The sequence below is a fragment of the Pseudophryne corroboree genome, chromosome 1 (assembly GCF_028390025.1).
Source record: "Pseudophryne corroboree isolate aPseCor3 chromosome 1, aPseCor3.hap2, whole genome shotgun sequence".
In the NCBI taxonomy this organism is placed as follows: domain Eukaryota; kingdom Metazoa; phylum Chordata; class Amphibia; order Anura; family Myobatrachidae; genus Pseudophryne; species Pseudophryne corroboree.
Genome location: NC_086444.1, coordinates 978,169,678 through 978,186,742, shown reverse-complemented (window position 1 = coordinate 978,186,742; position 17,065 = coordinate 978,169,678). Strand labels below are relative to the sequence as shown.

Here is a 17,065-nt window from a genome sequence, read left to right as displayed (position 1 = left end):
CGTACCCTTTCCCGCCAGAGGATAGGTCACGTTGGGAAACACCCCATAGGGTAGATACAGCGCTTACACGCTTATCAGAAAAGGTGGCACTACCGTCTCCGGATACGGCCGCCCTGAAGGAACCTGCTGATAAAAAGCAGGGGGTTACCCTAAAAGATATAGTCACACACTCGGGCATTATATTGCGACCAGCCATTGCTTCGGCATGGATGTGCAGTGCTCCCGCTGCGTGGTCAGATTCCCTGTCGGAAAATTACTATGGATAGGGACAATATTTTGCTGACAATAGAGCATATAAAAGACGTGGTCTTATACATGCGTGATGCACAGAGGGATATTTGCCGGCTGGCATCAAAAATAAGCGCTAGGTCCATTGCCGCCAGACGGGGGTTATGGACTCGGCAATGGTCAGGCGATGCCGACTCGAATCGGCACATGGAAGTTTTGCCCTATAAGGGGGTAAAACTGTTTGGGGATGGTCTTTCAGACCTCGTTTCCACAGCTACTGCTGGGAAATCGACTTTTTTTGCCACAGGCTACCCCACAACAAAAGAAAGCACCGTATCATCAAGTACAGTCCTTTCGGCCCCAGAAAAGCAAGAGGGCTAGAGGCTCATCCTTTCTGCCGAGAGGCAAAGGTAGAGGAAAAAGCTGCAGCACACAGCTAGTTCCCAAGAGCAGAAGTCCTCCCTGCGTCCGGTAAGTCCACAGCATAACGCTGGGGCTGCTCAGGCGGACCTGGGTACAGTGGGGGCCCGTCTCAGAAATTTCAGCGCCCAGTGTGCTCTCTCACATGGATCCCTGGGTCCTTCAAGTAGTATCTCAGGGGTACAGGCTGGAGTTCGAGACGTTCTTCCCCCCGCCGTTTCCTAAAATCTGCCTTACCGGCACCTCCCTCTGCCAGGGAGGCGGTGTTGGTGGATATTCAACACTATAATCACAACAAGTGATTGTCAAGGTGCCCCTCCTTCAGCAAGGAAGGGGTTACTATTCCACAATGGTTGTGGTACCGAAACAGAACGGTTCGGTGAGACCCATCTTAAAATTAAAATACTTGAACTTTTATATCAGAAGATTCAAGCTTGAGATGGAATCGCTCAGGGCGGTTATTACGAGCCTGGACGAGGGGGATTACAGGGTCTCCCTGGACATCAAGGATGCGTACCTGCATGTCCCCATTTACCCTCCTCACCAGGAGTACCTCAGATGTGTGGTACAGGACTGTCACTATCAGTTCCAGACGCTGCCGTTGGAGTTGTCCACAGCACCGAAGGTCTTTACCAAGGTAATGGCCGAAATGATGATACTCCTTCGCAAGAAGGAAGTTTTTATTATCCCGTACTTGGACGATCTCCTGATAAAGGCGAGGTCCAAAGAACAGTTGGTAGTGGGGGTAGCACTCTCTCGGGAAGTGCTACAACAGCACGACTGGATTCTCAATATTCCAAAGTCACAGCTGGTCCCGACGACACGTCTTCTGTTCCTGTGAATGATTCTGGACACAGACCAGAAAAGAGTGTTTCTTCCAGTGGAAGCACACGAGTCCTGAAAAAAAAATGGTAGCTTCGTACGAAGCATAATTCCATTCGGAAGGTTCCACGCAAGGACATTCCAGTGGGACCTGTGGGACAAATGGTCCGGGTCCCATCTACAGATACAACAGCGGATAACCCTGTCGGCAAGAAACAGGGTGTCGCTGCTGTGGTGGCTGCAGAGGGCTCATCTACTAGAGGGCCGCAGATTCGGAATACAGGACTGGGTCCTAGTGACCACGGAGGCCAGCCTTCGGGGCTGGAGTGCAGTCACACAGGGAAGAAATTTCCAAGGAGATTTCGCTTCACATAATTATTCTGGAGCTAAGGGCCATTTACAATGCCCTAAGCCAAGCAAGGCCCCTGCGTCAGTACCAGCCGGTACTGATCCAATCAGACAACATCACGGCGGTCGCCCATGTAAACAGACAGGGCGGCACAAGAAGCAGGATGGCGATGGCAGAAGCCACAAGGATTCTCCGATGGGCGACCTACACCCGGGAGAATAGGGACTTCTTCCAGAAGTTTTCCAAATGCGGGTAAACCGTTGGGAATGACCACGGGTGGACATGATGGCGTCCCGCCTCAATAAAAAGTTGAAAAGATATTGCGCCAGGTCAAGGGACCCTCAGGCGATCGCTGTGGACGCTCTAGTGACACCGTGGGTGTACCAGTCGGTTTAAGTGTTTCCTCCTCTACCTCTCATACCCAGGGTACTGAGAATAATAAGAATGCGAGGAGTGAAAACCATACTCGTGGTTCCGGATTGGCCAAGAAGAGCTTGGTACCCGGAACTTCAAGAGATGCGGGCAGAGGACCTTTGGCCTCTGCCGCTCAGACAAGACCTGCTGCAGCAGGGACCCTGTCTGTTCCAAGACTTACCGCGGCTGCGTTTGACGGCATGGCGGTTGAACACCGGATCCTAAAGGAAAAGGGTATTCCGGAGGAAGTCATCCCTACCCTGATCAAAGCCAGGAAGGATGTCACCGCAAGACATTATTACCGCATTTGGCGGAAATATGTTGCTTAGTGTGAGGCCATGAAGGCCCCGAAGGAGGAATTTCAACTGGGTCGATTCCAACACTTCCTGCAAGCAGGGGTGACGTTGGGCCTCAAATTGGGGTCCATCAAGGTCCAGATTTCGGCTCTGTCGATTTTCTTCCAGAAAGAACTGGCTTCACTGCCTGAAGTTCAGACTTTTGTCAAAGGAGTTCTGCATATTCAGCCTCCTTTTGTGCCCCCAGTGGCACCTTGGGATCTCAATGTGGTTTTGGCATTCCTGAAATCACATTGGTTCGAACCACTTAAGACTGTGGAATTAAAATATCTCACGTGGAAAGTGGTCATAAGATGGATAGGGCAGAATTGAGGACTCGTCCTCAGTTTCTCCCGAAGGTGGTTTCAGCTTTTCACTTGAACCAACCTATTGTGGTGCCTGCGGCTACTAGGGACTTGGAGGATTCCAAGTTGCTGGACATAGTCAGGGCCCTGAGAATTTATGTTTCCAGGACGGCTGGAGTCAGAAAAACTGACTCGCTGTTTATCTTGTATGCACCCAACAAGCTGGGTGCTCCTGCTTCTAAGCAGTCTATTGCGCGCTGGATTTGTAGCACTATTCAGCTGGCGCATTCTGCGGTAGGATTACCGCAGCCTAAATCAATAAAAGCCCATTCCACAAGGAAGGTGGGCTCATCTTGGGCGGCTGCCCGAGGGGTCTCGGCTTTACAACTTTGCCGAGCAGCTACTTGGTCAGGGGCAAACACGTTTGCTAAATTCTACAAATTTGATTCCCTGGCTGAGGAGGACCTGGAGTTCTCTCATTCGGTGCTGCAGAGTCATCCGCACTCTCCCGCCCGTTTGGGAGCTTTGGTATAATCCCCATGGTCCTTACGGAGTCCCCAGCATCCACTAGGACGTCAGAGAAAATAAGATTTTACTCACCGGTAAATCTATTTCTCGTAGTCCGTAGTGGATGCTGGGCGCCCATCCCAAGTGCGGATTGTCTGCAATACTTGTACATAGTTATTGTTACAAAAATCGGGTTTTGTTGTGAGCCATCTCTTCAGAGGCTCCAATTGTTATCATACTGTTAACCGGGGTTCCTATCACGTGTTATATAGTGTGATTGGTGTGGCTGGTATGAGTCTTACCCGGGATTCAAAATCCTTCCTTATTGTGTCAGCTCTTCCGGGCACAGTTCCTAACTGAGGCTTGGAGGAGGGTCATAGGGGGAGGAGCCAGTGCACACCAGATAGTCCTAAATCTTTCTTTAGATGTGCCCAGTCTCCTGCGGAGCCGTCTATTCCCCATGGTCCTTACGGAGTCCCCAGCATCCACTACGGACTACGAGAAATAGATTTACCGGTGAGTAAAATCTTATTTTAGACTTTACATGTTCCTCTCACCATCATCTTTCCATTTGCCTCCATCATCTTTCCATTTTCATTATAATCACAATGTACCGCTCAGTTCACATAGACTTAGCCCCTGCTTCCTGCAACATAAATAGTCCCAATCCTCCATTAAACTACCCATCATTAACCCTTGTTTTAGTTATTAAACCCTCAGTTCTATATTATCATTAACCTGCCATCCTTTCAAGAAATCCCTCCCATCATTAGCCATTCCATATCGCTTACCACTGCGCTGATGATCATATATCTCTTCCCTGAGTCCTAATGTGCAAATGCTGAGCCCTCTCCATCAGAGAGGAACTGATCTATAGTCGCTCGCTCCTGATTAAGCTAACATTTGGTTCTCTAAAATCTGGCTGAGTACACATCATCCTGTTGCACCAAAAGGCAAATAACTGAACATGTGGACACTGTATTCATTTTTCTGCTTTTAGGTTTCTCTGTATTGATGTAATAAGTATTTTTTTTTCTTTTCTTTTTTTCTTTTTAGGAGCTCACGATGGCTCAAGACTCTCCAAGCACAGCTGCTGAAATATCTGTAACCAGCAATGGAGACATTGATGATACTGTAGATCACAATTTTACCTTGGTAATTATATTTTCCACTGCTGGATGATGATTGAAGCTAATCAGTGAATCTCTAATGTGTGAATATTATCCCTGCATGAGACTAAAATGGAATGTAGTTTGACAAATCCATATTACTGAACAGGTTACCAAACACAGTAATCACCTTCTTTAGAGAATTTTTATTTACAAAGCCTTCCTGTATTATTTCATTTGTGATGAGTCCTGGAAAACATAAACTGTGTGGAGTCCCGAGGACAGAGTTTGAGAACCTGTGCTATAGAGCATGCTAGAGCAAGGTGGTAAAAAGTAATTGAGGTTTTGCTGATTTTTTTTCGCTATGTTGGGAATTGCTTATTTCCTCCCATCTGATGTGCACTCGCTGCCCATTCTTCCAGGGAAGAAATCTACTTGGTAAATGACATCCTATAGTTCCGGACAGGCACATTAATTGAGAGCTCTTCTTTCAAGAGGCAAAATGTAACTTTTGTCTCTATAAAATATTCTGTAATCTGGATCCCCAAGCTTTGGCTTTTCATGGGAAACCTTGCACACAGATCCATATGCAGGTCACCTTCTCTTGGTGTACCTTTCTGAGTGTACCGCAATCATATACACTTGATCACTAGTAAAATATATTTGCACCGAGCGCTGAAAAGATTAAAAATATATATAAAGATTTCTAAAAAGCTTATGAAAAAACTTTGTAAAAAAACTTGTAAGAAACGTGTAAAAAATGTAAAAGACAGTGGCACCTGTGAAGAAAAAAGGGTTAATATAGCGGTGTTTACAGCTCCTTTTGGAGAATTTTTGTAGCTCAAAAATTCTCCAAAAGGAGCTGTAAACACCGCTATATTAACCCTTTTTTCTTCACAGGTGCCACTGTCTTTTACATTTTTTACACGTTTCTTACAAGTTTTTTTACAAAGTTTTTTCATAAGCTTTTTAGAAATCTTTATATATATTTTTAATCTTTTCAGCGCTCGGTGCAAATATATTTTACTAGTGTTCAATCAAACAGAGCTGCTTAGACACACACAGCGCAGTTTTTTTCTAAAACATATACACCTGATGTAGGTGGAAGAATATGGTAATATCACGGTCAACTCACCATGCCGTTCCTCCTGAAATCTTGAGGAGCTGGGATGTTGGAGGAAGGAGAGAAAGACAGTGTTTGTCACATAATTGCATACTGTAGTTGCTAAAAGTTACTATAAGTCATTAACCATCACTGCCCACCTTTCACTTGCATTTAGACTTTAACCTAAGGCCGGGTACACACCCGTCCTGATGGTTGGGCCGAATTATCTTTGGTGATTGGCCGTAAATATATAAAGGACGGAACAACATATTGTTCTGTCCCTCATTTGCACTGCATCAGTTTGCTAGCAATATCTTTCATTAGCCCTGCAGCAGGGCCGACAGAAGATATCGCTAGCGACCTGTGGGAGTGAGCAAGTCACGGGTGCCCACATAGCGATGTAGAAGATTTGGTGCGCTGACATCTCTGTAGTGTATTCCCGACATAACATTTCAACATTATTTGTATATGTTGCTACTTGTGTGTGTCAGGATGAGGATACGTTGCATTAAGCCCTCTGTCCACATTCTATAGCGTTCATTATGATGACACATTGAGACAGGGCTGCAGCAGGTTGATAAATTCATATTATGGACAGTATATTTTGCATATATATAAGGGCAGCCTGTACTACTTTCCTACATAAGTGGTTGGTCTTACATTTGAAAGACTCCAAGCACAGATACTGTAACTTGGTTTTATCTATGATTCTGTTAATAACCTTTGTCAGTGTCACATTTATATGTGTAGATGAATGAGTGTATCCTCTGCCATAGCAGTGCCGATGTACAGTGCTGCCTTCCATAAATCAGCTCCTGTTAATTAACAAGGGATTGTTGTTTCTCCTAATTCTTGTACATATGCTTTAATTTTAATATATGAATGGGATGCTCTGCTTTTCTTTACTGTAGCTCCTTGTGTTTACACATGTGTTCTTACATATGTCCATACTTTAATGCTACATGTAGGCACAAGTGTGTGCCCACACCCGATTAGATACAAAAGACAGGCATTTCTCGATTATCTCAAAGTTTTTGTTACATTTTATTACTTACTTTAAATACTGTAAACCTACATGTAATAATTTGTTGAGTTTACATGCTACATGTTCCATTGTGTTTGGTGAATTGTTTCCCATAGGTGTGCTGGGTAAAACACCTTGGAATGATATTCTCCCTCCCTGCCACGTAAATAGCTCTGATGATACTCTATACTGTGACATGAAGGTACCGTGTAACACTCACTAATCCTGTCTGCGAGCCTCAGTACTACCTCTTCTTCCAGACATTCAGACTACGTCTGGCATAATTAACCACTCCGTTTTCATTTCGTTGCATAAACGGTTTGCTGTCAATCACAGAGGAGGAAAATAAAACTGACGGGATAAACCTTTCATACAAGTTGGGTTTTTAATATAATGAAAGTGAGGCAACAGGTTTATTTTTATAGGTTGCAGGGAGGGGCTGCTGCAGAATAGGTGCAGCACAGGTGGCAATGATGCAATGGCTGGGACCCGTCATCTTTCGTACATGCCTAATCAGTCTTCAGGCTAAATCTCTCCCTGAATATTGTAAAACTGATGCTTGCTTATTGTAGCTCGCTACATTGTAGAGGTGAAAAAGAAATATGTATTTGTCTGCGTATGATATAGATATAGAAATTAGATCAGCCAGCCCTCATCGCATAATGGTGGTCATTCTGAGTTGATCGCTAGCTGCATTCGTTCGCTGTGCAGCGATGTGGGGGAAAAACGTCACTTCTGCGCATGCGGCGCAATGCGCACGCGCGACGTACTATTACAGCGAACGATGTAGTTTCACACAAGGTCTAGCGATGCTTTTCAGTTGCGCTGGATGCCGCAGAGTGAGTGACAGGAAGAGGGCGTTTCTGGGTGTCAACTGACTGTTTTCAGGGAGTGTTCGAAAAAACGCAGGCGTGCCAGGAAAAACGCAGGAGTGGCTGGGCGAACGCAGGGCGTGTTTGTGACGTCAAAACAGGAACTGAACAGTCTGAAGTGAAGCGCTGAGTAGGTTTTGAGCTACTCAGAAACTGCACAATAAACTTTGTAGCCGCTCTGCGATCCTTTCGTTGTCACTTCTGCTAAGCTAAAATACACTCCCAGTGGGAGGCGGCATAGCGTTTGCACGGCTGCTAAAAACTGCTCGCGAGCAAACAACTCGGAATGACCCCCAATGTCCAGTTTACCAGCTCCACTACACTATATAGGCTGCTTCTGGATGCAGTCCTAAAAACTCAGTTTTCAGCACTTGTCCTTACTATTGCAAATCTGTATGTACAGTAGCAACATTTTACATAATTAGTTCATAATTTGATAACATTTAAGTATGTAACCCATGATGTGATGTGATGTGATTACCCTCCATACATAAGAGGTGGGTTCATTTGATAAGAAATGTCATGTTCTATCATGAGAAGGACGGGAGGTCTGGGGTCACCAGGCATGGAATTAGGTAGACTATTTGGTTCCTGCCCTGATATTATAGATGCAAAAAAGTGTCTATTTCCTAAAATCTCCAAGGGTACACCGAAAAGCAGCTGACTGTGATCTCTTAAATTGTTTTATAGTTAACTGAGATTGTCGGTTTGTAACTAAAATGGGCATAAAACGGGCATAGACAGGTCCTTTTTTGAATGATAACAATCTGGCTTTTAGTTAAGTCTGTTAGCAGATATGTTACTGAAATAGGATTTTTCATAAATAAAGCGTTTAAGCTAGATGAGAATAGTTTGTCTTCAGGCTTTATTTTACAGATTTTAGATTAGCATATACAGTAATCCTGTTGTGCATAATTTTGTGTTCATGGCCATACAGCACTTGCTATAAATGCCTTATACAGTACGACCTTTTGTGTACACAACCTCGTGACCTTTTTTGAATGTAAGTTTACCTTGGCTGTCATATGCACTGCAGGAGCTGCCAGGAAACATACATTGTTGCTTGGGTCTAAGCCCCAGTTTAGCGTGGTTTCATTTGTAAGGGCTGCTGTTAGCCTCCCTAAACCGTAGCTGCAACACTTGAGAACATTATTGTAACCTTAGTTAAGAACTTGATGAAATAGCCATGTGATAAAAATTAATTGGAAACAAATGCTATGTTTAATCAGTCTTAAGTGTATTGGTCTAATCACTATTTAAGCACACTTTACTATTTATAGAGTTTGGTGGTAGTTTTAGATCCACGCATACAATGATTTGTGGGCAGTTTGGTCAAAGATAACAGCTCTCTAGTCCTTAATTTTTTTTTATTAGGTAAGGTGCACACATAGGACATTTGTATAGAGGGCCCTGCGTGTGGGCGCTGACAGTCTACTCTATAAGGAGAGGATGATGCTGATACAACAGAATGTAGTGGGACTGGATAGTTGGGGCTAGGATTGTTGTAGTGAAGAGTTGGGTTTTGAGAGAGGGCCTGGAAGACTGAAAGGTTGGGGGAGTTTGGCCAGGTGAAGTTCCGAGTTCCTTAGTAGAGGAGTTGCACCAGAGAAGTCCTGTAGGTAAGAGTGAAAGGGAGCCAGAGGGGATGAATGCACAGCTCACTCTGTGTCTCTTTGGTGAGCAGGTGCCTTCTGCAGGTGGACAATGTCAACGTGTTTCGGAAAACTTACACAGGAAGTATTCTGAAACGTGGTCCATCTGGAAGACAGCACCTCCACACAAGAGAGATACATACATCCGGGAACTGTGCATTCATCCCTTCTGATAGCCCGGGAATTGGAGGATTGTGACTCACTTAAACCAGCTTCACTTTGTTACATGGTTTTCACAGCACACCAAGCTTTTTATATGATTTGTTTTATTCATTTAAGAAGAAAAGTTAATTATTAGTGACCTCTTCGTACTTTTTATTCACTTGTGGTCATTCCTTGGTGCACAGGAGGACAAAAGGTTTTGAAAACAGAGCTGCTTGCGTTTTATAATGGTCTTGGTTTCTGCTGATCACATGTGAGTGGATTTCATCTTAAGGGGGTTAGATGTGTTAAACTTTGTGTTTTACATATTCACTGAGGAAATACTAAAGAGCGGAGCTTACCTAAGACCATCCTAATAGAAGGGATTGTTATACAGATACATACACGGGCACAAATATATTTGACTATATGTGCATCCCCTACTGAAAAGTGAACCATTTAAAAAAATTATCTACATGGTGTCACACTACAGTATATATGCTGCTTTATATCTTCTCACATGTCTGTTGAGAAACTGACTGACCTGGAGAGATTTTTTAAAAAAGGCCTGTGCTGAATTATTACACCAATCACATATTGTATGGTAACCTATTGTGCTTAGCTTCAATATTCTTCCAGCGCCAGATGCCCAGAGGGTCTGGGGTAATAGTGGGAAAAAAGAGAATTAAGCACTAGCAAAATGCTCGTCCTAGTATGGCTCAGTTACCAAACATGGCTGCCAGCCTATCTTGCTACCAAGGCCAGCTTAATTCAACAAGGAAAGATGTAAATACATGTAAATAAAACAGGACACCTGTTTAAGGGGAAAATAAATCTTAATTTCTCTTACATCCTAGAGGATGCTGGGGTCCACATTAGTACCATGGGGTATAGATGGGTCCATTAGGAGCCATGGGCACTTTGACAGATCAGTAGTGTGGGCTGGCTCCTCCCTCTATGCCCTTCCTACCAGACTCAGTTTAGAAAATGTGCCCGGAGGAGCCAGTCACAGCTAGGAGAGCTCTTAGGAGTTTTAATAGTTTTTTATTTTAATTCTATCTTTAGGTACAGGAAGGCTGCTGGCAACAGCCTTCCTCCTTCGTGGGACTTGGGGGGGGAGGGGGAAAGAGTAGGAACTAACTCTAGAAGTTAATGGTTCTCTATCTCCGCTGACAGGACACTGAGCTCCTGAGGGTGATGATCGAAAGCCCACGAGGCAACCGCTCACTCCTACAGCACGGCCACCACCCCCTAACAGAGCCAGAAGTAAGAAGAGTGGTGAGTACAGTGATGGCGTCCCGGTTAGCGGGTCGCCGGTGGGTATGGCGGCACAAGGGTGGGAGCGCAGCTCTGACAGGCTGCACTTCAGGAAGGCTCAGCAACACCGTAGGCGCTTGGAGGGGCGTCCTGGGCCAGCACAGTCACCCTAAACTGGTCACAGACGCTAACAGGGGCTAATCCCGCTGTTAGCATAGAGACCTCCGTCCAGTATAATCAAATTTGTGCGGGAAACCATGCGCCATTGTGGGGGGCGGGGCTTCTCAGAGCGGATCCAGCACTCACCAGCGCCATTTTCCTCCCTGCAGACACAGAAGAAACGCTGACAGGGAGCGCTGACCCTCCACTTAACTCCAGTTACTGTGATACCAGGGTGTTATAGACAGGGGGGAGTGAAGTGTTAGTAATAATCAACCTATTAAGGTTGGTTTCTGAGCGCCGGGCTTTTATCATAATTGCTCCAAAGGGCGCTGTGTGGCTGGCTCCTTAGACTCTGTGACTCTCTGAAGGTATTCTGGGGGGAAATTGTATCTGACATTTTCCTGTGTGTGTGTGTCTGTGTGTGTGTGTGTGTGTGTGTGTGTGTGTGTGTGTGTGTGTGTGTATATCCCACATTACCATGTCTAAGGACTCTGTGTCCTGTGCTGCAGAGTGTTTATCTTCTCCTGAGGAGTCTATCCCATGTACTCAGGACTGCAATATACTGTCCCGGGATGCGGTCAACATCCCGCCGTACGGAATCCCGGCGGTCGAAATAACGACACCAGAATCCCGACCGGCACAATCCCGACATAGGGGTATATGCAATTGCGGTCGAATCTCGGCTGGAATTCGACCGTTTTTTAATTCGACACAATTCGACAGTCAGACACCCTGCCGCCGGGACCCGAATTTGACATATTCAATAAAAAACGGATTCGACAGTCCCGCTGTCGAAAAACGGACTAATTGACGGATAGTGTGCGTCCTGGATTCAACTTTTTCGACCGCGAGTAACCTCACCGCTGACCGCAAAGTTCCCACCATTGAAGATAATGGAGCGGCATACTGCTATGCGCCGTCTGACAGCTCAGACGCGCACAGCCAATCAGGAGAGTGCCATGACGTGGCGCTCCCTGATTGGCTGAAGGGACCCTCTGTGACAGGAGTCACGGGGGGTCCCGGCATTCGGGGAAAGGGGTCCCATGTGTAAACATGGGACCCCTTTCAGTGCGTGGTCCGGGTAATGCGGTTTATTTTTTTGCCAAGTACGTGGATTACAAAAAAGAAGAGGACAGATCTACACTGGATTATGGGGAGTATAATTTTATTTTCAGGTAACCCGTGGATTCTACTTGGAGAAGTGGACAGAGTCGGCGTGTGAACATAGGTAAGTATGTGTGTGTCGGTATGTAATAAAGTTTTACTTTCACAGTGTGCGTGTACTGTTTTTATTTGGGTATTTTTTTTGCAGTAGAACTACAGGTACCAGCGGGCCCGTTTCCCCCCCCCTGCATGCTGGTACTTGTGGTTCTCCAAGTACCAGCTTGCGGGGGAGGCTTGCTGGGACTTGTAGTTCTGCTACAAAAAACAATATTCTTTTATTTGACACAAGGCTATCAGCCCCCCATCCGCAGCCCTTAGATGGGGGGGACCGCCTCGGGCTTCACCCCTGGCCCTTGGGTGGCTGGAGGGGGGACCCCTTGATTTAAGGGGTCCCCACTCCTCCAGGGTACCCCGGCCAGGGGTGACTAGTTGGGGATTTAATGCCACGGCTGCAGGGACCGGTATAAGTGTCCCCCGGCTGTGGCATTATCTCTCCAGCTAGTGGAGCCCGGTGCTGGTGTTAAGAATATGGGGGACCCCTACGCTTTTTGTCCCCCGTATTTTTTGCACCAGGACCGGATGCAGAGCCCGGTGCTGGTTGTAAAAATACGCGGGATCCCCTGTCAATTTTTCCCCCCTATTTTTACAACCAGGACCGACTCAAAGAGCCCGAGGCTGGTTATGCTTAGGAGGGGGGACCCCACGCATTTTTTTTCTTGATTTTTAACCCATTCCCACCCTTTCCCACTGAAAAACATGCTCTGATCTCTTCATATTATTTTAGTCCGTAAAAAAAAAAAATATATATTCTTTTAAAAAATATATAAATAATACTTGTGGCTCCTAATAGACAAACCAAGTAGATAATCCCTTCTAATATAAATAGATATGCTATTAGCTACAAAAAACACCATGTTTTTAAAATGTTTTATTAGATTCCGCCACCAAAATGAGGCGGACTGAAATTGACGAAATGACTGTTGAAAAGCACTTTTGTCAAATCGACATTCTTCAATTGAATATACTTTTTTTGTCGAAAAGCCGCATTTTTACCATTGCAGACATGTCGAATTTGACAACTGTCGAATTTCAAAAAGTCGAATCTGAAACGGCCGTTTTTTTGTATTGCATTTGTACTGTATTGCATTGTCGAATTTTTTTTTTGTGTCGAAAATGCCCCGTTTTTCGACATTTGCGGCAATTCGACCTCAATTGCATATACCCCATATTCTCCCTCCGTGGGTGTCCACGACACCCATAGAGGGAGAATATAATAGTGTGCCGAGCGTGGAGAGCGAAGCGAGCCCGCAAGGGGCTGCATTCCGCTCGCCACTCCTGTCGGGATTGTGTGGTCGGGATTCCGGCGTCTGTATTTCGACCGCCGGGATCCCGTCCAGCGGGATTACATACTGATCCCACTGTCTCAGCCTTCTGAATCCGAACCCCCATGGGTGGATTCTTTAAGGGGAATGATATCCCAGATTTCTACAAGGATGTCACATACTGAGAAAGAGACACAGTTTTTGAGGAAATCTGCGGAGGGGTTACAGTATTTGGCCCCCAATACTTCATCAAGAACCCCACCTACATATTCACAAAAGCGTACACTTGCCCAGATAATGCAAGCTGACACGGATAACGACTCTGATACAGGGGACGGTGATGGGACATGCAGGGAGGGGACACATCCCTTGCAAAAGGGGTGCAACTAATGATTGAAGCCATTAGGAATGTTTTACACGTTTCTGAGAACGTACCTGAACAGGTGGAGGAATTTTATTTTACAGAAAGTAAGAAATCCTCGCTTACCTTTCCGGCTTCCAAGGAGTTAAACTCTTTGTTTGAAAATTCCAGGGAAAACCGAGAGAAAAAAGTCCAGATCCCAAAAAGGGTTCTCATTGCTTTCCCTTTTCCTGAAGAGGGATGGAAAGTGGGAAAACCAACCTATAGTTGACGCATCTGTATCTAGGTTGTCAAAAAAGGTGGTTTTACCTGTTCCTGGTTCAACTGCTTTAAAAGAACCAGCTGAACGTAAGATTGAGAATACACTCAAATGACTATACACAGCTAATGGCGTCGCTTTACGGTCCACTATTGCTTGTGCGTGGATTTCTAAAGCCATAGTAAAATGGTCAGGCACATTGCTAGAAGACTTAGATACTATGGATAGAAGTGCCATTGATTTGTTTTTACGTCACATACAGGATTCTGCAGAGTTCATGGTAGAGGCCATGAAGGACCTTGGCATGCTGAATGCACGGGCTACTCCTATGGCGGTCTCTGCGCGCAGAGGACTCTAGCTACGCCAATGGACTACGGATGCAGAATCCAAGAGAAGTGTGGAGAACCTACCCTTCACATGTCAGGCTCTCTTTGGGGATGCTTTGGATGCATGGATCTCCACGGCAACTGCGGGTAAGTCAACTTTTCTACCACCAGCTAGGAAGTCTTTTCTTTCGCCTACAATGCAGTCCTTTCGGACCACAAAATGTAAGACATTCAAACCCCTCCCACCTTCTTTAGAGGAGGTCGGGGAAAGGCCAAAAAACCTGTACCATCAGGTTCCCAGGAACAGAAGCCAGGTTCTGCTTCCTCAAAATCTTCAGCATGTTGGTGGACCTCCCTGCCTGGAGGTCGGGCAGGTGGGAGCAAGACTAAAAGTCTTCAGTCACGTTTGGGCGTCATCATTCCTAGACCCCTGGGTAAAGGATATTGTGGCCCAGGGATACAGACTGGAGTTTCAACAACTCCCACCTCACAGATTCTTCAAATCAGGCTTACCAGTTTCGCTGACAGACGGCGCTGTCCTACAGGAAGCAATTAAAAAATTGGTTCAAACAAATGTAATTGTTCCTGTTCCACTCCACCTACAACACAAGGGTTATTACTCAAACCTGTTTGTGGTGCTAAAACCGGACGGTTCGGTAAGGCCGATCTTGAACCTAAAGTAATTGAACCCCTACTTGAGAAAATTCAATTCAAGATGGAGTCTCTGAGAGCGGTGAACTCAGGTCTGGAGGAGGGGGAATTCCTGATATCCCTGGATATCAAGGATGCATACTTTTACATTCTGATCTGGCCTCCTCACTAGGCTTATCTCAGATTTGCGCTGCTGGACTGTCACTATCCGTTCCAGGCACTGCCATTTGGCCTCTCCACAACACCGAGGGTATTCACCAAGGTCATGGCGGAGATGATGCTACTCTTCCATAATTCCATACTTGGACGATCTGCTGATAAAAGTATCTTCCAAGGAGAGTATTGCTCTCTCAACTCATCTACTCCAGGATCATGGGTGGATCCTGAATCTTCCAAAGTCACATTTGGAGCCGACAAGGAGACTGCCCTTCCTGGGAATGATACTCGATGCGGAAGTACAAAGGTTGTTTCTACCAGTGGAGAAAGCGTTGGTGATCCAATCAATGGTCCAGGAACTCCTGAAACTGGCCAGGGTAACGGTTCATCGGTGCATTCGTCTTCTGGGGAAGATGGTTGCCTCCTATGAGGCTCTTCAGTACGGAAGGTTCCATGCGAGGTTCTTCCAACAGGATCTCCTAGACAAATGGTCGGGATCACACCTTCACATGCACCAGCGGATACGCCTGTCGCGAAAGCCAAAATTTCACTCCTCTGGTGGCTACAAGCGTCTCACCTACTCGAAGGCCGCAGGTTCGGGATTCTGAATTGGATCCTCCTATGCAAGCCTCAGATGTTGGGGAGCAGTCACCCAAGGAGAAAACTTCCAAGGAAGGTGGTCCAGTCAGGAATCTCTCCTTCCAATAAACGTTATGGAACTGAGGGCCATTTTACAATGGTCTTCTACAAGCAGCACATCATCTGCGAAATCAAGCCATTCAGGTTCAGTCGGACAACGTCACATAGGTGTCCTACATAAACAGACAGGGCGGAGCTGCAATGTCAGAGGTAACAAGAATCCTCCTCTGGGCAGAAAAGCACGCGTTGGCGCTGTCAGCAATCTTCATTCCAGGAGTGGACAACTGGGAAGCGGACTTCCTCAGCCGACATGATCTCCATCCAGGAGAATGGGGCCTCCAGCCGGAGGTGTTCGCAGAGGTGACAAGCCGATGGTGGGTACCTCTGATAGACATGATGGACTTCACCTCAACAAGAAGCTTCGGAGGTACTGTTCCAGGTCAAGAGACCCACACGCAGTGGCAGCTGATGCACTAGTCACTTCATGGACGTTCCAGTCGGTGTATGTGTTCCCTCCACTTCCCCTCATCCCAAAGGTTCTCAAGCTCATAAAAAGAACAAGAGTTCAGGCAATCCTCATTGCTCCGGACTGGCCAAGACGGGCTTGGTACGCGGATCTTCTGGAATTACTGCTCCTCTTCGCGAGGACCTTCTCCAACATGGGCCGTTTGCCTATGAAAACTTACCGAGGCTACGTTTGATGGCATGGAGGTTGGAGGGAGTAACGTCAAAGCATTACCATCAAATTTGGAAAAAGTATGTGTCTTGGTGTGGATCCAAGAAGTTTCCTGTGATGGAGTTTCAACTTTGGACGGTTTCTCCTCTTTCTCCAAGCAGATGTGGATGTAGGCCTATGCTTGGGCTCCATAAAGGTCCAGATTTCGGCCTTGTCTATTTTCTTCCAGAAACAATTGGCGTCTCTTCCTGAGGTTCAGACATTTTTGAAAGGGGTTCTGCATATTCCACCACCCTTTGTGCCTCCTACGGCACCTTGGGATCTAAATGTGGTGCTGCAGTTCCTGCAATCGGATTGGTTTGAGCCTTTACAGGACGTGGACGTCAAGTTTCTTACCTGGAAGGCGGTCGCGCTGTTGGTGTTGGCATCTGGTCGACGCGTGTCGGAATTGGGGGCGTTGTCCTGTAAGAGCCCCTATTTAATTTTCCATGAGGATAGAGCTGAGCTCGGAACGCGTCAGCAGTTTCTTCCAAAGGTTGTGCCAGCCTTTCATATCAATCAACCTATTGTGGTGACAGTGGCTACTGACTCCTCAATTACCTCAAAGTCCTTGAATGTTGAGGCTTTGAAATCTCGTCACATGAAGTCGGATGCTCTGTTTGTCCTTTATGATCCCAACAAGGTTGGGTGTCCTGCTTCTAAGCAGACAATTTCTCGCTGGATCAGGTTCATTAGCCAGCATGCTTATTCTATGGCAGGCTTGCCGTGTCCAAAATCTGTTAAGGCCCATTTTACTCGTAAAGTGGGTT

The 17,065-nt window shown here is 46.0% G+C and overlaps 1 protein-coding gene across 4 annotated transcripts in view; it reads left to right on the top strand.

The window, feature by feature from the left end:
• Window positions 1-17,065, top strand: part of ARFIP1 (ADP ribosylation factor interacting protein 1) — a 310,000-nt gene that overhangs the window by 81,327 nt on the left and 211,608 nt on the right. For 3 of the 4 annotated variants that reach the window (XM_063920535.1, XM_063920536.1, XM_063920537.1), the window contains one exon: window positions 4,437-4,535. The exons of the other annotated variant lie outside the window; for it this stretch is intronic. In XM_063920535.1, the coding sequence (XP_063776605.1) occupies window positions 4,437-4,535 (99 nt within the window). The remainder of the gene's footprint in view (window positions 1-4,436; window positions 4,536-17,065) is intronic. 4 annotated transcript variants of the gene reach the window in all.